Below are 23,659 nucleotides of genomic sequence, written 5' to 3' on the forward strand. Positions count from 1 at the left end.
GCCCCGTGGGGGTGGAAGCCTGCCCTTCACCCACCTCCAGGGATGCTGGCGGGAAGGGGGCTGCAGGGGGAGGGGGGTGTGAGGTTTCTGCCCCCGTGCCCCCCCCTCCGCACACCCTGGGGTGCCGTCAGAGCCCGCGGGCCCCCCAGCCCAGGGAGGGCACTTCCCTCGCCCTCTTGATCTGCTCCTGCTGCGGAGTGGGGGATGATGTGGCACAGAGGGCTGGAGCCCTGGGTGGCAGAGGAGGCTCAGGGCCTTCCTCCTCCCCATCAGCCCCAGTGTGGGTCAGAGTGTGGGAGCAGTGCCCGCAGCAGAGCCTCCTCCTGCCCCATTGCCCTGGAGGGACGGTGAAGGGGCAGCGCTGTGTGGTGCAGCCCTGTTCCAGGATCAGGCCCCCGTGGAGGGGTAGCACTGACCTCCCCCATCTCAGGGGGATTCAAGTGCTGCTTTCTGCAGAGGCTCCCTGGGCACCCAGGAGACGACAGGAATATGGCCCAGGGGCCATGGGCTCTCACAGCCTGACCCTGAGCCCACCATCCCCGAGACGTGCTCCTTCCCCGCCACCATGTCTTTGTGCCCTGCTCCCCCCAGTCGGCCTCGGGGAGACACCCCGAGACCTGGGCAGGCAAGTGCCAGCCCTGGCTCAAACCCCCAAAGGCTTTTAATAAGAACAAATCCCGAGGCCCAGCCTAACAACGAGAATAAAACCCGAGGAAAGGCCCAGTGGTCTCTGCTGCCTGTGGGAAAAGGGAGAGGGCTCCCCGGTGCTCACGGCTCTCCCAGCTGCACAGTCCTCTCCTCCCTCCAGGCTGCACCCAGCTCGACAGCAGGGACGGGCTCTCCTGCCCCGGGGCTCAGGGACTGTTCTGTGCCGAGCTCTGGGGGTGCAGCCTTCGTGTCCTCAGGGGGATGTGCCAGAGGCACCTCTTCAGCATCGTCATAGCCCGTGCTCTCTGCGGACAGGGACCAGGCATCCCCTTAGCTCCAGGGGCCCAGCCCTTCTCTGGGAGTGCAGGTTTGCCCCTGCAAGCAGCAAGGCAGGCCCTTGCGTGTTCGCCCCGTGGGGTGCCCCTCCTGCTCCGTACATCACCTCCCTCCTGTCTCCTCACCGGTCCCGAGGTGTTCGGCTCCCCCTCCCATCCCCAGACCCCAAGGGAAGCTCCTGCGGCAGGTTCCCCCACCCCAGGAAGCCGGGCTCTCCCAGTACAGCAGCGATTCATCCCGCACCAGGGATGGCACCCCAGGAACCGGCAGCGCTATCCTTCCCCCTCACCTCCAGGTGCATCCCCGGGCCCCGCCCCCTCCTCTGGCGCCCTGGGCAGTTCCCAGTCTCCCTGCCCAGGGGCACGATCCTCCCCAGGGTCGGAAACCTCCCCGGCATCGTCATAGCCGTTCGCTGGGTCACCTCCGGGCAGGACAGGGACACCTGAAACGTGAGGGGAGTTGGTGGCTGTGAGAAGATACATCCTGCAGGGCAGAGGATGGGGGACGTGCAGGGACACGGGGCTCAGACACTGGCGTTGGCAGCACCGCAGGAGACTCCCCCGTGTCCTCCCCAACTCTGACGGTGACACCCAGGGAGGCTGCTGTCCATCATATGCCTGCAGGCACAGGAGATCAACCCCTTCCTGCCCGTCTTACCTGGCGCTGGACGCGGACCACCCTCCTCCTCGCTGTCCCCGGCGTGGGGCCGCAGCTCTGTCAGGGACCCCCCTGGATAGGAGCCTGGCGAGAGGCGCAGCGGGTGTTACGGGCGTGCGCTCTGCGGGCCCAGCCTGTGGTCAGTGCTGCTGGGGACGGGGCACCCGCGGAACCCGGGCTGACTGGGGGAGGGCTCAGGACGCCCCCTGCGCCCCTGGCACCAACCCTGTCTCAAAGGGGCTCCCAGAGGCGCCTGGGGCCAGCCCCATCCCTCATCCCCCAGGTGTCACAGAGGGGTGCGGGGGCAGGCAGAGAGGGGCTATCCCCAGCTGTGATGGGCAGAGCTGGTGGGAAGGAGGCGCCTCTCCTTCCCCTCTCCCAGGCCCAGGACCTGGCTGCCCTCCCCTCAGACCCCACAGCACTGCAGGGACCACGGGCAGGGGGCTGCAGTGGGTCAGCCCTGGGTGGAGGCCAGGGGAAAGAGCCCTGCAGATGTGCCCCCCATGAGGGACCCACACCCACCTTTGCCGCTGAACCTCGCCTGCTTCTCCCATGCCTGGCTGTAACCGATCTCCTCGTACACAGCATCAGGGAAGGGCTCCCAAGCTCTCTCAGAGCCTGCAGGCAGACACAGAACTGCCTCAGGAATCACAGAATCGATCACAGAACGGTTTGGGCTAGAAGGGACCTTTAAAGGTCTAGTCCAACCCCCCCTCAATGAGCAGGGACATCTTCAACTTGCTCAGGTTGCTCAGAGCCCCGTCCAACCCGACTGTGAGCACGTCCAGTGACGGGGCACCCACAGCTTCTCGGGGCAACCTGTTCCAATGTTTCGCCACCTTCGCTGTAAAGGTTTCCTTCCTAATACCTTGTCTAAATCCAACCTCTTTTAGTTTAAAACCCTTGTCCTATCACAAAAGTCCCTGCTAAAGAGTTTGTCCCCATCTTTCTTTTAAGCCCCCTTTAGGCATTGAAAAGCCACGAGAAGGTCTCCCCGGAGCCTTCTCTTCTCCAGGCCAAACAACCCCAACTCTCTCAGCCCGTCCTCATAGGAGAGCTGTGCCATCCCTCGGATCATTTCCATGGCCCTTCTCTGGGCCTGCTCTAACAGGTCCACGTACGTCCTTCTGGTACCGTGGACCCCAGAGCTGGACGCAGCGCTGCAGGGGGGTCTCACGAGAGCGGAGCAGAGGGGCAGAATCCCCTCCCTCACCCTGCTGGCCCCACTGCTTCTGATGCAGCCCCGGACAGGGCTGGCCTTCCGGGCTGCGAGCGCACATTGTCAGCTCGCGTCCAGCTTCTCACCCTCCGGCACCCCCAAGTCCCTCTCCACAGGGCTGCTCTCAATCCCTGCACCCCCCAGCCTCTACTGATACTGGGGGTTGCCCCGACCCAGGTGCAGGACCTGGCACTTGGCCTTGTTGAACCCCACGAGGTTCACCCGAGCCCACTTCTCAGGCCTATCCAGGTCCCTCTGAACGGCATCCCGTCCCCCAGGTGTGTCCACCACACCACTCAGCTTGGCCTCCTCTGTGACTATTTCTCTCCTCGCCCCATCCCTAACCCCCCAGGCCTGGGGTCTCTCTGCCCCTCGCTGCTGGTGGCCCGTGGCCGGGCAGTCAGCGGGTCAGCACAAGGGAATGCAGGCAGCACGCGCTCTTCTCCCCCCAGCCCTGCCTGTACCAGTCCCCAGAGCACCCTTGGCCCTGCCAGGAGGCTTCTTCCCCCGGGACCGCGGGGGCAGGACCCACCCCTGCGCCCAGCCCTGGCGCTTCGCGCCTGCCCAGCCAGGAGGGCCAGGAGCAGGCAGAGAAGGGCTCCCAGGATGATGCAGATGATGATGGGTAATGAGATCCTGCTGCTGCTGCTGCTGGTCGGAGGGCCCCGGGTGGGATCTGCTGGGCAGGAACACAGAAAGGGCAGCACCAGGCCTGGGAGAGGTGTGGGGCTGGGACACCCCAGCCCTGGTCCCCATTACACCAGGAGTCGGGGACCCCAGGGAGTGAGTGATGGGGAAGCTCCCACCCTGCAGGGTAAATGACACCCTCCACCGTGACCCCGCTGCCTCCTCTTGGGAGTTTCACACCCCGACAAGGAGCCCCTTCCCCCCAGCTGTGGGTCACAGCCCGGCCTCAGGAAGACCCTGTGCTGGCAGGGAGGACAGGTTACCTGCTCGGGGGGTTGGTGCTGTCGTGCTGGGTGCTGCTGCAGAGGAAGAGGAGGAGAGCTGGGCTGAGCAGATGGGCGTGCAGCCACCAGGGACCCTCCTCCGACACGCCACGTTCGTGTGCGCACACGTGCGTGCAAACCCCCCCGGCACACCCCACCCAGACCGCCCCTCCTGCTGGGCTGCTCAGGGCGGCTGCGGCAGCGCCCAGGGCCTTGCGCTGGGTATCGGGCAGGATGGCGCAGGCAGCCCAGGAGATGTCCCTGGGGGCTGCAGAGCCCTGGGGGCAGAGGCTGGAGACATCCAGCCCCACAGAGGCAGCTTCCCACTCAGCACCAGGCTCCCACGCTCTGCAGGGGTCTCAGCCCCTCCGCTCACCTGAGCAGTTCACGGCAGCGTCCTTATACTGGCAGGTACTGCTGTCCCGAGGCCGGGCAGAGCAGTGCTGCAGAGACAGCTCCGTCCCCCGGCAATACACCCGCTCCAGCCAGACGGGGCCTGTCCCCTTCCCAAAGGCAGCGTTGTCCAGGGGATACAGGGCGGAGCCGCAGCCCAGCTGCCTGCACGCCACCTCGGCCTCCTGCTTGTCCCAGGAGTTGTCGCACACCCTCTGCCAGGAGCCGTCGTGCCAGATCTCCACTCTGCCCGAGCACCCGTCCGCTCCTCCCACGGCACGAATCTTCTCCCTGTCTGGAGAAGGCCGGGAGCTCCCAGGGCACCGGGAAGCAGGCAGAGCCCTGACAGGCGAGAGGGGCGTGCAGAGGAGCAGCTACCTGTGCAGGTGGTGGCGTTGGGGCACTTGGACCCGGGGGCCGGGGGTGTTTCTGGTCGTCTCCCTGCAGAAGGAAATGCTCTGGTGAGGGGGCTGCTGCAAGGGGGTCGCGCAGCAGAGCGTGAGGCTGAGCTCTCCTCACGCCTCCCCATGCAACCTCGCTGACGGCAGCAGCTGAGCCCCGGTCGTCCAGGGTACACACACGGCAACATGGGGGACCCTGACTGCTCAGCCCCAAAGGGGCCCTGGCTCACAGAGCAGCAGGAGGGTGTCCATGGAGGGGCCGCTGCTTGGAGCCGTGGCTGGTCTCCTCTGAGACCTTGCCTGGAGACACCTCTGCCTCCCTTGGGAGCTGCCGAGAGCCCAGCTGGCAACTGCTGGGGCGTGCCTGGGGCCCGTTTGTGTCCCCAGAAGCAGCAGGCTCTGGCACAGAAAGGAGAAGCCCCCGTGGGCTGTCTCTGCCTCTGACGCTGCCCAGCAGGGAGCAGGAGCTGGGGGAGCGCTGCTGCCCAGGTAGCTCACAATTACCATTGCAGGTGATGTGGGTCTTCTCCTGCAGGGTATCGCAGGACTCCGGGTTCCAGGGATTGGAGGGACACTGCCAGAAGGAGCTGGTTTTCTCCCCACACTGCACACGATCCAGCCAGGCAGTGCCAGACAGCTTGCCGGAGAGCAGTTGTAAATCCAGCGTCCCTTCGTCCCCACAGCCCAGCTCCTTGCATGCCAGCGACACCGTTTGGAGAGTCATTGAGTTGGAGCAAACGCTCCCCCACGTCCCGTTATAATAGACTTGCAGGTACCCGGAGCAGTCGTTGCTGTGTTCCAGCCTCAGGGACATGAACTCTGAGAGGAAAGGCCCCGAAGGGAGCAGGCTGGTGCGGGGCTGCGGGAGCGGGGATGCCCCTGCGCCCGCCCGGCCCTCAGCCAGGCAAAGGCATGGCCAGCAAGTCCCCCTTGCACCCACGTGGTGGGACAAGTCCCCGACGAGCAGACGCCCTGCCCTCCCCGCTACCCCCCGGGGACGGCTGAGCTCCCCAGGGAACCCCGGTGGCGCTGAGGGGACCCGCACCGGGGCGGCCCCTGGGACAGCCTCGGGCAGGGGCTCAGAGGCAGCCGGGACGGCCTCAGCCGTTGCCGGCTCTGCCCTCGTCCCGGCCTCCCGGGGGCACCGGGCTCACGCCACAGCTCCCAGCACAGACCTGAGCAGACGACTCCTGCATCCTCCTTGTGCGCGCAGTCGTGCTGCTCCCAGGGCTGTGCTGGGCAGTCCCAGAGAGCACCTTCGGCCCCGGAGCAGTTCACACCATCCAGCCAGATGCGACCGGAGCCTTTGCCGAAATGAGCAGCGACAGCCGCCTCCACCGCCCGTCCGCAGCCCAGCTGGTGGCAAACGACGGCGGCATCAGGCAGGTCCCAGCCGTCATCGCAGATGGTCCCCCAGCTGCCCTGGCGGTAGATCTCCACTCTCCCGGCGCAGCGCCCGGGGCCGTTCACCAGCCGGACCTGCCGGCTCCCTGCAGTGGGAAGAAACCCCTGCTGCTCTTGGGGGGCTGGTGCCCACCGGCCCAGAGCCTGGAAGGGCCCCTGCAGCACCACTCACCCTCACAAGTGACCCCCACGTCCTCTGCAATCCCTGCCGCCAGGGCGTTCTCAGGCACGGAGGTGTTGCAGAGGGTCAGCCCGGCCTCGTGCCCCGCGCACCGGACCCCTCGCAGCCCCACGGGACCCGTCCCTCTCTGAGGCTTCGGGGGGTTGTAGGCCGTCTCTGCCCCTCCGCACCGCAGCTGCCGGCACACCACGCGGGCCTCCGCCAGGTCCCACTGGTCATCCAGGACTCTGCCCCACATTCCACCCTGGAAGATCTCCACTCGCCCGTCGCACCGGCTCTCCCCACCCACCAGCCGCAGGGACGTGGCGTTGGCTGGACCTGGGGGGAGCAGCCGTGCCCAGCCCTCAGCGACACCGGGCAGCCCAGAAACTGGGGGCGCCTGCCCAGGCTCCGGAGCCCTCACAACACCCGGAGCCCACCCGCCTGCCCCCAGCCCTCTGCAGCGAGCTCCAGGAGCACGTTTCCGCAGCCTTGGCTCCCAGTCCCCGAGGAAGATGCTCTCTTTGCTCTTGGTGGGGCAGAGCCACCCAACACGTCCCTGCTGAGGGGGAAGAGTGCGGGGGCCTTTCGGATCAAACAGGAGATGTTTGGGACTTGTGCCGACCAGAAGCCAGGGCAAAGCCCAGCCCCACGCCGCAGTTCACACCCCAGGTCTGCTGCTGCTGCTGCGGGCACCTGGACAGCCCCTGCAGGTGTGGGACTGGGCTCTGTGGGACTCTCTGGGGCTGGGGCAGGGCTGTCCGCAGCCAGAGGGATGGAGCTGAGCCCCACCTCCCTGTCCGTGGCCTGTCCCGCACCACGAGAGTGGGGTAGCCCAGGCCTGGCCGTGGCCCCTCACCCGGTTCAGTGCTCCGCTCTCCCACATCAGAGCCGCCATTCTGAGCGGACAGAGCTCTCCAGAGCTCCTGGTGAGGCCGGGGTTTCTCCAGGGATAAATTCACCCTGGAGCTCCCATGGGGTTCCCTGCTTTGGGTGGCCACGTCACACCCAAGGGGCAAATGGAGTTAGCGCAGCGTTTTCCCAGCACTCACCTGAGCAAATGACAGCAGCGTCGTTCTCATGGGCACACGGAGGGGCCCCCAGGGCCGTCACTGGGCACAGTCCCAGGTGGGCTTCAGTCCCATCGCAGTGGAACGAGTCTCTCCAGATGGGGCCGGTGCCTCTCCCAAAATGCCCTCCCCTGGGAATGGACTCAGCAAACCCGCAGCCGAGGTGACGACAGAGAACGTGGGCGTCCGGGGGGTCCCAGCGGGAGGCACAGAGGGTGCCCCAGGTCCCCAGCACCTGGACCTCCACCCTCCCGTCACAAGGTGTGCTGCCATTCACCAGCCTGAACGCTGGGGACAGAGGAAGATGAGGGAGGGTGGATTGGTGCTCTTGCACCCTCCACAGCCAGAGGAGGGACCAGAGCGACAGCCTTCCTTTCCCCTGCTCCTGCAGCCTTCTAGGGCTGCCGACAGCCACGTCACCCCTGCTGTCACCACACCCAGCACGGCGCAGTCCCTGTCCTGCTCCCCCGCCCCAGCTCACACTCAGCGTTCAACACCCCACCGAGTCCTTACGTGTGCAGGTGACACCAGCAGCGTTAGCGTGGGTGCAAGGCTGGTCCCGGGGGGATCCCATGGGGCAGAAGGCGAGAGAGGCTTCACTCCCCACACACTGCAGCTCTCTGCCCCAGATGGGACCATCCCCTTTTCCAAAGGGAGGTGCCACAGGGACAGGCAGGGGTGCGCCGCACTGCAGCTCCCCGCAGACCACGGCGGCGGCTTGGGGACCAAAGTCTGAGTCACAGACAGTTTTCCACTGGTTCCCATCACGGATCTCCACTCGTCCTGAGCAGGGGCTGTCCCCTCCAACCAGCTGGACAAATCCTGGAGCAACCAAAGACCCCCATGGGTTCCCAGAGCCCTCTGGCAGTTACCTGATCCCATCTCACCTCATATCCAAGGTTGTTACAAGTGGGAGGGTCCCACGACCCTCCCAGCCACTCCCAGTGGGTGCGGATGGCCTTGGGACACCCTGCTCTTCTTCCCAAGCCCAGTGCTCCTCCCCTCAGAGCTGCTCCTCTGCTCTGGGGGACCCGTGTCTGCCAGGGAACACGACCCAGCAGCCCCTGGCCACCTTGGGCCCTTCCCTGGGGCTGTGGCGCCCACGTGAGCTGCTCTCAGTGCCGCTGGCGTGGGGCAGCCAGGGTCTCCGTGCTGCCATGCAGCTCCTGTGTGAGCAGAGGCACAAAGCTGGGAACCAACAGAGCCTGCGGGGCAGGGTGGGCCTTCATCTCCCAGCCCCTGGCACCCACGGAGGGTGGGCCGAGCCACACCTGGCAGGGCTCAGGCGGTGGCAGGTTCCCGCCGGGCTTTGCTCGGGAACCGGGGGAACCAGCAATGAACGTCCCAGCTCAGTGTGACCGGCCACACCAGGCCCTTCTCCAGCACCCCCTTGTTCCCCTGAGGGCTCCGCAGGCCCATTCCCCCACCCCAACCACGAAGGTGAGGAACGGGCTGGCCCCTGACCTGTACATCTCACTCCAGCATCAAGATAGTGAGCACAGTTGTGCTGACCCCATCCGCGGTGTCTACAGTCAGACAGGGCAGACTCGGTGCCACGACACCCAACGTCATCCATCCAAATGGGGCCAGATCCGGGCCCAAACTGTCCATACTGAGGAGCTTCAAGAGCAGACCCACAGCCCAGCTGCTTACAGACCACTGCAGCATCATCCATGCCCCAGGAGTCACCACACACGGTCCCCCACTGGCCCTGGCGTTTCACCTCCACTCTTCCAGCACAGCGCGAGGGACCATCCTGCAGCCTCACCTCCTCGGCCCCTTCAAACACCAACACGGGAACGGTCAGGAGCGTGCCGAGCCCCAGACTGCAGGTCTGGGGGTCCCCCTTGCCCAGGCACCTGGGTGGGATCCCTCCCCCTCCCACGCTGTCCCCGGGTGGGGGAGGGGGGATCCCTTTTCTCCCCACAGGCTGCAGAGGGCTGGGGGTGCCCAACAGCAGACCTGCTGGGCCATTCGCCGACCCACAGCCCGCGGCGCTTCCTCCCACCCCAATGGCCCCCTGCCCATGCCCACCCGCGCACCGTGCCTGGCCCCGTCAGGGCACCGTCTCCTCGCCAGCCCAGAACCCCTGTACAGCCCTGGGCCCCCCTCCATCTCCCACCCAGAAAGGCACGGGGAGAGGCACAAGTTCAAGCGACTTAGGAGGCTTCGGCCCCTCATCTCAGAGGTACCTGCAAAGAAACCCCATTCCCAGAGGGGTCCCCATGGCCCTGTCGGTGGGACAAGGAAGCCGGCACCTACCCCTGCACAGCTGCACCCACAGGACCAGCCACAGCACCCGAGGAGACACGAGTCCCTCTGTGCCCATCCTGAGCTTCCTGCCCTGCTGGCACAGCCCTGCTGCACCCCGCTCCCTGAGGCTGCTGGGGGCTCATGGGGACAAAGGCAATGAGGGGGTGATATATCTCTGCAGGTGCCGGCCCCCCGGCGGGAGGAGCCAGTCGAAGCAGCAGCACCTTTTTAGACATTATCAGGAGCTGTCTGCCCTCCGACACAGCCCAGCCCTCCAATGAACTTCTCCAGCGCCGTTCATCACCATATATGAGGGACATACGTGTCCCGCTGTGGGTGTCATTGGTGGCTGCGGCAGGGGATCGTCACGGGACAAGTGGGGTGTGGGGGGGGGAAGGGTCTGCCCCCCGTTGCACCCTGCTGTGGGGACTGGGGCACGGAGCATCTTCCGCGGCGGGCTCATCCCAGAGCCCAAGAGGCGAGTGTCCAGCTGCCCCCGAGCCATGGGAAGTGCAGAGCCAGGACTGCACTGGGGCCTGTGTCGGGGTGGGAAGGGAACAGCCCCTGCTGCAGACCCCGCTGTGCTGGGGGCAGCAGCTGGGGAAAGGCCTCGGCCAGGGCGAGAGCTCAGTCCCAGGAGGGCTGGCTCGGCCATCGCTCCCTGGGGACCCCCACGGCGGGTCCCTCACGGGAGCTGGAGCTGGGATCGTGTCCCTGCCCTGGCAGCAGACGTGCAGCCCAGGGGCCCAGACGTGCCCCTGGCTCAGCCTGTCACCCAAGGGCCGTTACTCCCCGCGAGTGGATCGGGAGCTGGAGCCTGCAGGTGCACAAACCACAGCCCACGTGGCCCCGCAGCGCTCGCCGTGCTCCCCCCGCAGCACCCGGGCAGGATGTCTGTGGTTTCCCTGGGCACCGTGCCCAGACACGGCTCTGCGGTGCCCCCGAGCCACCCCCCACCCGACCGCTCCAGCTGGGGCTGCTCCTTCGGCGTCACAGCCCCCGTGCCCCAGGGTGCCCCTCTGACGCCGCTCTGCGCCGCACCCCACGGCCATGGGGTGCCGTCGGTGACGTGACCTCACACCCTCCTCGTGCTGCCCCGGCGTGCTCACGGGTTGTGCTGACGGCGACCTCGCACCCCTCCCGCTGCCATCGCCCTCTGCTCAGGAGCTACCGTCACACGCGCGTGTGTGTGTGTGCTGGGCTCCTGCTGACCACGGTTCCTCCAAAAAGCTGTATTTGGGTGGGGTCGAAACGCTGTTCTGATGACGTCAGCAGCACCCGCACAAGCCATACGCCCGCTCCTTGCCTAACGGCTGCGCCAGCACCCGTGGGAGCACAAGCTCCTGCACAGCCCTGTGCATACCCCTGGCCCACCCGCTGCTCCGCCGAGGGTGGTGTCACAGCACCTCCGCCCGCCGCGTACCTGTTCCCTGGCCCGTCAGGTACTCATTCACCGCCGACACCGCAAGGGCGCTCCCAGGACCCGTGCCGGCTGCCCCGTCGCCGGCTCAGGCACGGCAGGCGACTGAGGAAGCAGCGACCTCAGCACCGCCTGCTCAGAGCGGCCGCTCGCGCCCAGCCCGGCCGCCCGCTCACACGGCTCCGCGCCTCCGAAACAAGCGCCGCGGTCTCTGTTCATCGCTCGCCGGCGCCACGACTCGGGCAGGCGTCCTGCTTTGTGTAGCTTCCGGGGCCGCTTCACGCCTTCGCGCCAGAGCGCTGGCTACTCACGCCGCTGCTCGCACGGCGCGTCCCGTGCCCGCCTACCTTCTCACGACACTCTGCTCCTGCTCCCCTCCTCCCTTCTGTGTTGATCCCCGCTGGAAACCTGCAGCAACAAGAAAACAAAGTCAACAGGCTCCTGAATAACACCCAGAAAGGAGCGACCCTTCCCCATCCTGACTCCTCCACTCCACTGACAGCTCCAGACGGAGCTGCTGAGATCTCGGTACAGAAGCCGCGTCCGTCCGTCCTGAGCACCAGGTTCCAATGCCCGTCCAGCAGCGTCCGTGATCTCTCTCACGGCCTCCCACATCACAGACACCTTCCCTGCCCGGGACAGCGTTTTGCATCTCCCAGCCCCTCCCCACCCCCGCAGCAGCCGACAGCCGGTGCCTCTGGGGCACCCCTGCCCGAAAAGCGCTTCACCACCCGGTGGCGACGACTCCGCGACCACGCGCTCCGCAGGGACGGTGCTAACCCTGTCCGGGGTTGCGCAGGCCTGGGCGCTCGGGGGTTTCCCGCAAACCAGGCGCCCCGAAGCCGGTCGCCTCCTTGCGTTTAAGCAGCAGCGCCAGACACGTGCCGCCCAGCTAACACGCGTTCGTTCTGCTCTACGCGGGCTGCCCACGGGCACCGCGGCTCCCCTCTCGGCCCCACCACGGCTCCCCCTGCGCGGCCTCCCCCTCTCCGGGGCCCCCGGCGGTCCTTCAGACGGAGCCCCCCGCCCTTTCTACCCGCCCACGGTCGCGTCGCCCAGGGACAATTCCAGGCTATTTTCTCTCGCCAGCTCGCCTTCGTTTCCTTCCAGAAGGACCGTTTGTCCTCGACTAAATGGACGGCGCCGATGGCCAGGGCATCCCGTCCCTCAGCTCAGGCGCAATACTACGACATCAAACAGCACGCGACCAAAAGGAAAGGGGTCTGGGTTGGCGCTAATCGAACACACGCGGCGCCCCGTCTCTCGGGGGTGGCTCGCCCACGGTACCAGCGGCCAGACGGAAGCGGGCGGGCTGCCCTGCGGCGTCGGCGGAGGTTCAGCCGGAGCAAGGCAGAGCCGCAGGGAGCAGGTCGGGGCTGGTGGCGCAGGGAAACGCTGCCGGCGGCGCAGGGACAGCCACAAGGTGCAGGCGGAGCTCAGGGAAGGTCTCGGGAGGCATCGTGGCCGGGAGGCACGAGGGAGGTGGAGGGACAGAAAGGCGCCCAGGGACACGATGGCTGGATCTGAGGGCGTCTGGACAGAGTAAACACATCATCAGGGAGCAGGGAGCGAGCAGAGGCTCGGCTGGAGGGAAGCGGGGACAGACCGACGGGGCTGGGTCACAGATACGGACTCGGGAAGCCTCCAGAGGGAGCGAGGGGGGCGCGGGGTGCGCTGCAAAGCTGGAAGTGTGCGGAGCGCAACCTCAACGGCGCCGCCAGGCGTCGTGACGCCACAAGAGGGGTCCCAAAGGGGCCAGAGACACAGAGCGCTCGGGCACACAAGGAGGAAGCCCGGCAGGGATTTGGTCAGGCTACAGCTTTCCCCAGGGGACGGGGGACTGAACAGAGGGGCCCTGCGAGCGCAGGGGACGACATGAGTGCTGTGGAGGCGCCAGGCAGAACCAGGAAAGGCCACCAGGGAGGAAGGAGGGAGCCGCGTGGGCTGCGGCGCCCGAAGAGAGCGCCGTGGCACGAGGGCAGCCTCGGGAGGTGGCACCGTGTGAGAAGGGGGGAGCGCTGGAGGCGGCCCCGGGACACGATGCAGAAGTCGGGCGTCCCTGCATCCCCTCCAGGGCACAAGCACAGCCCCAGCAGCCGTCAAGGCGGGAGCGAGGGGGCTCCGGAGGCAGTGGGACCATGGACGTAGAGGCAGTGGAGGGATCGCTGGCAGAATGAGGCGCTCGGAGGGGATCTGAACACGGACAGACGTGAGGGCGACGCTGACCCGCCGGGGCAAGTGAGCCGGAGGTGAGGCCAGAACGACTGCCCGAGGCAGGGGGCCGATGCGAGGCGGTGCTCAGGGAGACCCTCGGGCACAGGGGGGAAGCCTGACCCTAACCCTACGAGCGCGCAGGGCACCCAAGCAGGGCAGCGGAGCGTTCACAAGGCAACAGCGGGCAGGGAGGTAAGTGGGAAATTAAACAACAGGGACAGAGAATTAATGAGGATTTTAAAAGCAGGGGGTGCACGACCCGCGGAGACCCCTTCGGGACGGCATCGCAGCTTCGCCAAGGCAGCCCAAGAAGGGGCGTCTTAAAAGCAACGGCGTAAGGTGGGACAGGGGAAATAACAACTAAACTAGGGCCCGCCACTACCTGACCGCAAGCACGGCACAGCATGTGAAGCGATGGAGCAGAGGGGAGAAACACCAGGGGGAAAACGCCAGGGGGAGAAACATGGAGGGGAGAAACGCGGAGGGGAGAAACGCGGAGGGGAGAAACGCGGAGGGGAGACACGCCGGGGGGAGAAACACGGAGGGGAGAAACGCGGAGGGGAGAAACGCCAGGGGGAGAAACACGGAGGGGAGAAACGCGGAGGGGAGAAACGCCGGGGGGAGAAACATGGAGGGGAGAAACGCGGAGGGGAGAAACGCCAGGGGGAGAAACGCAGAGGGGAGAAACGCGGAGGGGAGAAACGCCGAGGGGAGAAACATGGAGGGGAGAAACGCCAGGGGGAGAAACGCAGAGGGGAGAAATGCCGGGGGGAGAAATGCAGAGGGGAGAAACGCGGAGGGGAGAAACGCAGAGGGGAGAAACATGGAGGGGAGAAACGCCAGGGGGAGAAACGCAGAGGGGAGAAATGCCGGGGGGAGAAACGCCGACGGGAGAAACGCAGAGGGGAGAAACGCGGAGGGGAGAAACGCCGGGGGGAGAAACGCCGAGGGGAGAAACGCAGAGGGGAGAAACGCCGGGGGGAGAAACGCCGAGGGGAGAAACGCTGGGGGGAGAAACGCCGAGGGGAGAAACGCTGGGGGGAGAAACGCCGGGGGGAGAAACGCCGAGGGGAGAAACGCCGGGGGGAGAAACGCCGGGGGGAGAAACGCGGAGGGGAGAAACGCCAGGGGAGAAACACCAGGGGGAGGCGCCCAGGGTGGCGGCGGGGGCACCACAGTGGCCACGGCACCTCGGGGTGCCGGCAGCGCCACGGCCGTGTCGGCAAACGCCTTTGCTGGGCCCTTCTCCGGGGGGATCGTCTGTGGGTCACCGGCCCCTCGGGGGGTCCCCCCACAAGTGTGTCCTACCCACGTGTCCCCCCACATGTCACCCCCCCACGTCACCCCCCCAGGCGGTGGTTGGGGACCCTGTGGCCCGAGTGTCCCGTCCCATGTGCCCCCCCCCAAAATGAAGGTGCCACCGGGCTGGTGACGGTGTTTTGGGGGGAATCCCGGGGTTTTGGGGACTCGGCCCAAGAAGGCGCCCAAGCCCGGTGGAGAGGAAACCGTTTATTAGTGGTGTGCGCTGGGAGTGCCGCGGCCCTGCTGGAGCCGTGTACTGGGAGCGCTGGGACCCGCAGTGGGAGCGCTGGGAGCGCACGGGAGGTGCGCTGGGAGGGCGCTGGCAGTCTTGGGCCCTATACTGGGAGCACTGGGCCTGTCCTGGGAACAGCGGGGCTCATACTGGGATCTTACTTTAACTGTAGCTCAGGCTGGCATCACACTGGGAGCACTGGTGCTATACTGGCAAAGCCGGGGTCCGTACTGGGATCTGACTTAGACAGCTGTGGCTCAGGCTGGCATCACACTGGGAGCACTGGTGCTATACTGGCAAGGCCGGGGTCCGTACTGGGATCTGACTTAGACAGCTGCGGCTCAGGCTGGCATCACACTGGGAGCACTGGTGCTATACTGGCAAGGCCGGGGTCCGTACTGGGATCTGACTCAGACAGCTGCGGCTCAGGCTGGCATCACACTGGGAGCACTGGTGCTATACTGGCAAGGCCGGGGTCCGTACTGGGATCTGACTCAGACAGCTGCGGCTCAGGCTGGTATCACACTGGGAGCACTGGTGCTATACTGGGAGTGTTTGGTCCCATGCTGGGATCACGCTCGGAGAGCTGTGGCCCAGACTGGCATCATACGTGGGGCGTTGAGGCCCATACTGGGAGCACTGGGCCCATACTGGGAGCACTGGGCCCGTACTGGTATCGTGCTTGAAGAGCTGCGTCTCCGGCTGGCATCGTACTGGCGGCGATGGGCCCGTACTGGGCCGTACTGGTGCGCTCAGGGGTCGGGGGCGTCCCCGTCACCCCCCCGCACCAGCAGCACCGGCCCCAGGCCTTCTGTCAGCACCTCCAGGAACTCCAGGTCTGCCCCACGTCAAGGGCCTGCCCCACGGCTGCCCCCCAAGTTCCCCCAGTGCCCCCCAGGTGCCCCAGTGCCCCCCAAGTTCCCTCAGTACCGCCCCCTCCCCGTAACTGCCCCCCAACCCTACACCTGCCCCACGGCTGCCCCCCAGTGCCCCCACTGCCTCCCAAGTGCCGACCCTCTCCCTGTAACTGACCCCCAAGTGCCCCCAACTCCCCTCACTGACCCCCATTTTGCCCCAGTTCCAGCCCAGCTTTGCCCCAACCCGGGGTTGGGGGTTTTGCCCCCGTTCCACAGAAGCCCGGACCCTGCGTTTTGCCCATTTTTGCCTGCCTTGCCCCGGTTTGTGCCCCGCTTCACCCCAGCTCCCCACTTTTCTCTCCCCCTCCGCATTTCTCCTCCCCTCTTTTCCCCATTGCCTCCCAGTTTTGCCCTGTTTCCCCCATCTGTGCCCCACCCCTCCCTCATCCTGCTTTTCCCATATTCCCCCATTTTTGCCCCGTTTTCACGCCTCCCAGTTCACCCATTTCCCAGTTCCCCATTTTCCCCGTGTCCCCCATTTCTCCTCTGTTTTTGTCCTGGTTTTCCCCATTTTTCCCCTCTTTTCCCCCCAATTTCCCCCCAGTTCCCCCCTATTTCCCCTCATTTCTCCAGTTTGCCCCAGTTCCCCCATTTCTCCCTATTTCCCCCCCATTTCCCTCCATTTCTCCCCAATTTCCAGCCATTTCCCCCCATTTCCCCCATTTCCTCCCTATTTCCCCCCATTTCCCCCCCAGTTCCTCCCCATTGCCCCCAAGGATACAGTTGTCGAGGGGCCGGGGGGGCCGGGGCAGGTCGAGCAGCACCAGCCGCGCCCCCCCCGAGCGCGCCCCCACGGCCTCGTTCAGCCGCTCGGCCGCGTGCATGCGCCGCACGTTGACCCTGCGGGCGCCGCCGCTCACCACCAGTGGCACCAGTACGCACCAGTGCCCCCCGCGCCCCCCCACACTGCCCGCTCCCCCCCCGGTACAGACCAGTGCCCCCCCGCACCCCCCAGCACCGCCCAGCGCCCTGCCACTCCCCCCAGTACAGACCAGTGCCTCCCCATGACTCCCAGTATGGGCCAGACCTCCCCATCACTACCGGCATGTCCCACAGCCCCAAACCAGTACGGTCCAGTGCCCCCCTCGTGACTCCCAGTATGGTCCGTAGCCCCCCACCACGGCCCACAGCATCACCCCAGTGACCCCCAGTGCCCCCCTCGTGATTCCCAGTATGGTCCGTAGCCCCCCACCACGGCCCACAGCATCACCCCAGTGACCCCCAGTGCTGCCCTGCCGATCCCCAGTACATCCCAGTGCCTCCCAGTCCCCCCAGTGGCACTCACGGGCTGGGGCCGCGGCGGGGGGTGCCCCCCTCCTCCTCCTCCTCCTCCGCCGCACTGGGGGCCTGTGATGGGGCGGGGCCTCCCTGCGACACCATCGCCGAGTCACGCCTCGTGACATCGCGCCTCGTGACATCACACCTCGTGACGTCACCCCCGCTGCAGCACGTCACCTCGCACCTCCCCGGGGCCGCCGCGACCGTCAACACCCGCGCGGCTCCCCCCGGACCCCCGTTCCCACCTGCGCCTGCCGCATCTGGCGCAACATCTGGGAGCGCTGATCCATCATCAGTGTCCGCTCGTAGGTGTAGGCCAATACGTCGCCGTCGTGCTGCGGGGCGGCGGCACCCGGGCGCTGGGGGGTACCCGGGGCTCCAGGGGGCCCCTGGGGTGCCCCCAGGGTGTGGGGGTGTTCCTGGGGGTGTGGGGGCGCCCCCTGGGGTGAGGGGGCACCCAGAGGGTGTGGGGGTGTCCCCGGGGGTGAGGGGGAGCCCCTGGGGGTCTGGGGGCGCCCCCTGGGGTGAGGGGGCACCCAGAGGGTGTGGGGGGGCCCCTGGGGTGTGGGGGTGTCCCCGGGGGTGAGGGGGAGCCCCTGGGGGTCTGGGGGTGCCCCCGGGGGTGTGGGGGTGTTGGAGAACCCCTGGGGTGTGGGGGTGTCCCCGGGGGTGTGGGGGCGCCCCCGTGGGCGTGTTCCTGGGGGTGTGGGGGGGCCCCTGGGGAGTGTGGGTGTCCCCAGGGGTGTGGGGGGCCCCTGGGGAGCGGGGGCCTCACCAGGTCGACGACGTGGGTCTGGGCGGGCAGCCCCCTCCGGCGGGCGACGGCCTCCAGCAGCCGCCACAGCCGCACGCTGCTGTCCTCCAGCAGTGCCACCGCGAGCAGCCGCACCCGGCACCCCTGCCACGCCCGCGGGACCCACGGCGCGCTCGGCGCTGCACCCCACGGCGCCCCACACGCGGCCGCCGACCCACAGCCGCCGAGCCACAGTGCCCCACAGCCACTGACCCGCGGCCACCGACCTGCGGCCACCGACAGCACCTGACCCACGGCGCCCCACGGCCACCGACCCACAGTGCCCCATATGCAGCCACCGACCCACAGCACCCCTACGGCACCCCACATGCGGCCACCGACCTGCGCGCCCCACGGCCACCAACCCATGGCCACCAACCCACGGCACCCCACAGCACAAGCCCCACAAAGCCTGAGCATCCCCTGCACCCCACAGCACCCACCTGCACCCCAACAATAGCCCCCACACCCACCCCACAGCACCCCCTGCGCCCCATGGTGCCCCACTGACCCCAATAGCCCCCACGCCCACCCCACAGCACCCCCTGTGCCCACAGCACCCCACTGACCCCAATAGCCCCCACGCCCACCCCACTGCGCTCCCTGCACCCCATGGCACCCCACTGACCCCAATAGCCCCCACGCCCACCCCACAGCACCCCCTGCGCCCCACTGACCCCAATAGCCCCCACACCCACCCCACAGCACCCCCTGTGCCCCACGGCACCCCACTGCACCCCACAGTGCCCATTGCCCCAATACCCCCACCCATCCCACAGCAGCCCCCAGCACCCCACCACCCCGAAGTCCCCCCAGCCCCACCACCCCAGCCCCCCACAGCCCCTCCCAGCCCCCTGCCCCATGTACAGGGTGCTGCCGCAGCAGCAGGGGCAGCAGAGTGAGCAGGTGCCCGTCGCCCACCACCCACCACACGTCCAGGGTCCCCCCCGGCGCCCCCGCCCCCAGCGGCCCCTTGGCCACCAGCAGCGCCCGGTCCCCGGCCCCCGCCACGTGCAGCAGCTCTGGGGGGACAAGGGGGGGCTCGGGGGGCGTGGACCCCCCGCGGGGAGCCCTGGGCCCCTGCGTGTCCCCATGCCTGCCCCCGCTCCTGCCCCCCGTGTCCCCCCACCTCCTCCCTCTTCCCCACGCCCCCCTGTGCCCCCACATCCCCCCACGTCTCCCCTGTGCTCCCCGTGCCCCCCACCCGCCATGACCCCCCAGTCCCTCCTGTGCCCCCCCACATCCCCCCCAGGTTGCCCCTGTGCCCCCGATCCCCCCCACATCCCCCCGTTCCCCCCCACCCCTTATGCACCCCACATCGCCCCCAGCCCCCCCCGCTCCCCACATCCCCCCCGAGCCCCCCCCCACCCCCCGCGCCCCCGTACCGACGAATCTGCGGGCAGTGGTGGGGTCGTGGCGGCGGCGCCAGCCGTGGGGCCAGCCCAGCAGCACGGTGTTGGGGCGCAGGGCCCCCAGCCCGCAGCCCTGCACCAGCGCCGCCAGCCCCAGCCCCCGCGCCGGCGCCACCAGCACCTGCACGAAGCCCTGCGCCCCCGCCCCCGCCAGCCCCGCCCGCAGCGCCTGCGGGAGGGAGGGGTCAGGGTGGGCCCTGACCCACAGCGACCCTGACCCACAGCGACCCACCGACCCCTGGGGGCCCCATCCCACAGCAACCCTTACCCATAGGAACTCAGCCCCCCAATAAGCACCCAGATCTATAGAGACCCAACCCTGCAGGAACCCACCTTTGCAGGAACCCCCAGCCCCCCAGGGCCCTGCCAGCTCTCCAAAGACCCTGACCTATAGGGACCCAGCCCCCCGACCCATAGGGACCCAGCTCCCCCCAGCCCCTGCAAGGACCCTGAGCTATAGGGACACAGCTCCCCCCAGCCCCGCCAAGGACCCCGACCCATAAGGACCCAGCCCACCCCAGGTCCCCCAGCCCCACAGGGCCCTGACCCCTAGGGACCCAGCTCCCCCCGGCCCCCCAGCTCCCTGACCCATAGGGATCCAGCCTCCCCCGGCCCCCCCAGCCCCCCCAACCCATAGGAACCCAGCTCCCCCCCAGCCCCCCCAACCCATAGGGACCCAGCTCCCCCCAGCCCCCCCAAGGACCCTGACCCATAAGGACCCAGCCCACCCCAGCTCCCCCAGCCCCATAGGGCCCCTGACCCATAGGGACCCATAGGGACCCCCAGGGACCCCGCCCCGCGGCCCCCCAGCCCCCGGGCTCACCCTCTCGGCGGCGCGGGCGCGGGGCAGGTCCTGCGGCAGCTCCCCGGGGATGACGGAGCCCACGACCGTCAGCCCCTTCCCGGCCTGCAGCTGCGCCGCCAGGGCCAGCACCTGGGGCTGCGTCGCCCGCAGCTCCTCGTCCACCTTCAGCAGCACCAGCAGCTGCGGCCTGCGAGGGGGAGGCGCCTGCCTGGGACCCACGGCGCGACCCACGGCGGGTGGGACCCACAGTGTGGGGGACCCTCGGCAGGGCACACAGCGGGACCCATGGTGGGGCGCACGGCAGGTGGGACCCACGGTGTGCGGGACCCATGGCAGGGCGCACAGCAGGACCCCACGGTGTGCAGGACCCACAGCAGGCCCCACGGCGTGCAGGCCCCATGGCACGCGGGGCGCTCACCTCCAGCTGGGCGCGGGGGGCTGCCCGTTCTCCAGCCGCAGCAGGGCGAAGTGGGCGGCGCTGAGGGAGAGACCCCGCAGCCCTTCCCCCCGCTCGCTCTGCGCCCTGTCGTGGGGGGAGGGGAGGCGTTGGGAGGCGCACGGGGGGCGCCGGACCCCCGCAGGCCGCCTCCTCGTGCTCACCCGCGGTACTCCAGGTACTTGTAGGCGGTGGCGCCGATGCCCAGGGCCAGCAGCGCGCAGTACCAGCAGGTGACCAGCATCAGCCCCAGGCAGAGCCCTGCCCCGGCCAGCGACACCGCCCTGGGGGGAGCGGGACGTCAGGGGGGGTGCCGGGGATGGTCCCCCCTGGTCCCGGAGGCCGCGGGGCTCACCAGTGGTAGAGGCGGCAGCGGGGGCTCCAGCCGGGGGTGGGCAGCAGCCCCTGCAGGGCGCAGGCCAGGTTCACCCCCAGGTACGTGGTCAGCCAGAACCTGCGGGCGGGAGGCGCGGTGACGGCGCGGCACAGCCGTGGTGGGGCCGTGGCGGGGCCGAGGCGTCGGGGCGCGTCACCGCACACGGAGAGGACGGGCGCCAGCAGGTCGAGGGAGCCCAGGAGGACGCCCAGCTCGGCCACCGCCGCCGTCGCTGCCAGGGGCCAGAGCCGCCCCCGCCCCAGCGGGGAAGCGAGGGCGCAGTCAGGCGCGGGGGGCGCGGCGCCAGGGGGCGCGGTGGGGCGTGGCCCCGGGGGGCACTCACGTGGGGTAGGGGCAGGGCAGGGGTGCGCGCCAGCCCCCGCAGCAGCCGGCTGCCCCACACCGCCCCCCCCAGGTGCCCCCCCTCACCAGGGTCGAGGCCGTCGGTGGCAATGGCGCTCAGGGACACATCTGTCAGCACCACCTGGGGGAGACATGACCTCTGACCCCGTGACCCCTGACCCCGTGACCCTGACCCCTCCCCTGTGCCACCAAGCACGATCCTGGCTTGACTCCAGGCCTCACCCGCAACCCCTGACCCCAGGTACAACCCTGGGACGTGACCTGTGACACCGGCTGCGCCCCCTGACCCCAGCTGCACCCCCAGGACATCACCCACCCCTGACTGCAGAGGTGACTCAGGGCGTGATCCCTGGCCCCAGGCCTGCAGCCGCAGGTGGTGCCCCGCCCCGGCCCCACCCCGCCCCGCCCCACTCACGCAGGCGCCCAGCAGGAGGCCGATGGCTCCAGCCTGCAGGACCCCGCCGGTGCCGACCACCCAGGGCAGGCGCAGCACCAGCACCAGCCCCAGCAGCGTCTGCAGGGAGGGGGCGGCCACGCCCCACAGCGCCCCCAGCGCCCGCCCCTGCGGGGACACAGTGGGGTGTCACGCGGGGGGCTGGGACACCCCGACACCGTGGTGCCCCATGCCAGATGCTGGGGTCCCCCCTCCCAGACACCAAGGTACGCCCCAGACCCCTGGTTCCCCCCCCGACGCTGGGGCACCCCCCCCAGACACCAAGGTCCCCCCTCCTGGATACTGGGGTTCCCAAAACTGGGGTCCCCCCTCCCAGACACCAAGCCCCCCCCCAGACCCTTGGTTCCCCCCCACGCTGGGATCCCCCCTCCCAGACGCCATGGTCCCCCCTCCTGGATGCTGTGATTCCCCCCCTGATACTGGGGCCCCCTGTCCCAGACACCAAGGTCCCCCCTCCCAGTCCCCTGGCCCCCCCCCGGCACCGGGGGTCCCTCACCGGGGCGCGCCCGTCATCGCTGTTGGGGCTCAGGGCGCTGTAGGGGGCCATGCGGCGCAGCAGGGCAGGGACGCGGGGGCGGGTGGCCAGCTCCTCCTGCGGGGCACGGGGATCGGGGGGCGGGGCTGGGGGCGTGGCACGGCAAAGGCCTCACCTCGAAGAGCGCCAGGGTGTGGTCGCAGGGCGGGGCAGGCAGCGCAGGGGTGTGGCGAGGTCCGGCCCCGCCCCGCGGTGGGGCGTGGTGGGGCGGCAGGGGCGTGGCCTCGTCGGAGGGGGTGGGGCTTGTGTCGGAGCAGGGCGGGCAGGAGCTGGAGGGGGAGGGCGGCTTGGGGCTGCTCTCTGAGGGCTCCGCCCCACCCCACCGCGGCCCCGCCCCTGCCGCCATCGCCATGGCAACGGCGGCAGCGGCAGCCCCGAGGAGGCTCCGGGCGCGGGCGGCAGCGGCGGGTCCTGCGGGGGCGGCGGCAGGTTGGGGAAACACAGCGGGCGGCTTCGGCTGGGAAAGGGGGGTTTGGGGCGAACGGGGGCTGCTGGGAGAAAACGGGGGCTGCCAAACAGGAAAAAAAATTTTTTGAGTGGAGAAAATAACCATTTTTGAGCACAGAAAAAAAAACACCATTGTTGAGTGCAGAAGAATAACTAAATTTTGAGTGAAAGTAGCCATTTTTGACCAAAAGTAGCCATTTCTGATCAAAATTAGCCATTTCTGAGCAAAGCAAAACAGCCTGTTTTAGGCAGAGGAAGTAGCCCTTTTTTCAGAGAAAACGCGCCGTTCCGGAGCGGAGAAAAGGGGCCGCCGGGGGATCGCCCGGCCCCGCGCCCCGGCCGAGCCCTGCCGTGCCCGTGGAGGTCCTTGGCTGCTCTCGCGCCCAGGCGACGCACCCCGAGCGGGCGGGCGTCCGGCCCCCGGCCCCCAGCCCTTCCCCAGACAGGCTTTTTGGGAGAAAACACCACTGCTTTGGGGAAAAAAATTGCCTTTGGGGGAGGAACCGCTGCTTCATGGCAGAAGTCAAGGCCTTTTGGCAAAACCCTCTGTTTTACCACAAAAATCTATTACTTTGGGGGTAGAAAAAGGGAATTTTTGAGGGAGGGAAAACCCATTTTGGGGGAGGTGAAGGCATTTTTGGGGAAGGAACCTCCCACCCTGGAGGGAAAATCCCCAATCACACGAAAATTCCCCACCTCGCCGGGAAAGAAAAGCAATCCTGGAGCAGAAAAAAAAAAGTCATTTTTGGAGAAAAACAGCCACTTTGTAGCAATAAACCCAGAGTTTGCTGCAGAAATGACCAATTCAGCGCAGAATTTGCTGCTTTGGGGAGAAAACTGCCGCTTTTGGGGGGGAAAACTGCTCTGGGAGGAAAATTGCCATTCTGAGGAGAAAAAAATTACGCTTTGGGAGGAACAACTGATGCTTTGGGGGGAAACCTGCCCTTCTGAGGGGAAAAACTGCTGCCTTGCGGGGAAAATGCTGACACTTTGGGAGGAAAACCACCATTCTTGAGGGGAAAAACTGGTGGTTTGAGGAAAAACTGCCACTCTGAGCGGGAAAACTCCTGCTTTGGGGGGAAAACTGCCATTCTGAGGGGAAAAACAGCTGCTTTGAGGAAAAACTGTCATTCTGAGGGGAAAAAGTGCCACTTTTGTGGGGCAGCCTGCCCTGCCACGCCCTA

The 23,659-nt window shown here is 67.7% G+C and overlaps 2 protein-coding genes across 2 annotated transcripts; both read right to left on the bottom strand.

Annotated features, from left to right (window-relative positions):
- Nucleotides 1-734: 734 nt before the first annotated feature.
- Nucleotides 735-11,526, bottom strand: LOC142051398 (antigen WC1.1-like). Its single transcript, XM_075080533.1, has 16 exons — nt 11,412-11,526; nt 11,267-11,319; nt 8,703-9,258; nt 7,752-8,060; nt 7,221-7,565; nt 6,181-6,507; nt 5,780-6,094; nt 5,109-5,423; nt 4,582-4,644; nt 4,187-4,498; nt 3,811-3,846; nt 3,393-3,536; nt 2,164-2,259; nt 1,642-1,725; nt 1,274-1,426; nt 735-953 (listed from the first exon to the last, which is right to left on the bottom strand). The coding sequence occupies exons 1-16, from the start codon at nt 11,524-11,526 to the stop codon at nt 769-771; spliced, it is 3,408 nt and encodes a 1,135-aa protein (XP_074936634.1). The 3' UTR covers nt 735-768.
- A 3,093-nt stretch (nt 11,527-14,619) lies between these two features.
- LOC142051394 (solute carrier family 12 member 4-like) lies at nt 14,620-22,418 on the bottom strand. The gene is made up of 16 exons (XM_075080532.1): nt 22,144-22,418; nt 21,990-22,085; nt 21,455-21,601; nt 21,019-21,160; nt 20,839-20,941; nt 20,656-20,754; nt 20,465-20,584; nt 20,283-20,387; nt 19,883-20,051; nt 19,033-19,228; nt 18,516-18,669; nt 17,630-17,762; nt 17,100-17,189; nt 16,862-16,944; nt 16,298-16,416; nt 14,620-15,497 (listed from the first exon to the last, which is right to left on the bottom strand). The coding sequence occupies exons 1-16, from the start codon at nt 22,378-22,380 to the stop codon at nt 15,412-15,414; spliced, it is 2,079 nt and encodes a 692-aa protein (XP_074936633.1). The 5' UTR covers nt 22,381-22,418; the 3' UTR covers nt 14,620-15,411.
- Nucleotides 22,419-23,659: the final 1,241 nt, after the last annotated feature.

The sequence above is a fragment of the Phalacrocorax aristotelis genome, unplaced genomic scaffold (assembly GCF_949628215.1).
Source record: "Phalacrocorax aristotelis unplaced genomic scaffold, bGulAri2.1 scaffold_36, whole genome shotgun sequence".
Classification (NCBI taxonomy): Eukaryota; Metazoa; Chordata; class Aves; order Suliformes; family Phalacrocoracidae; genus Phalacrocorax; species Phalacrocorax aristotelis.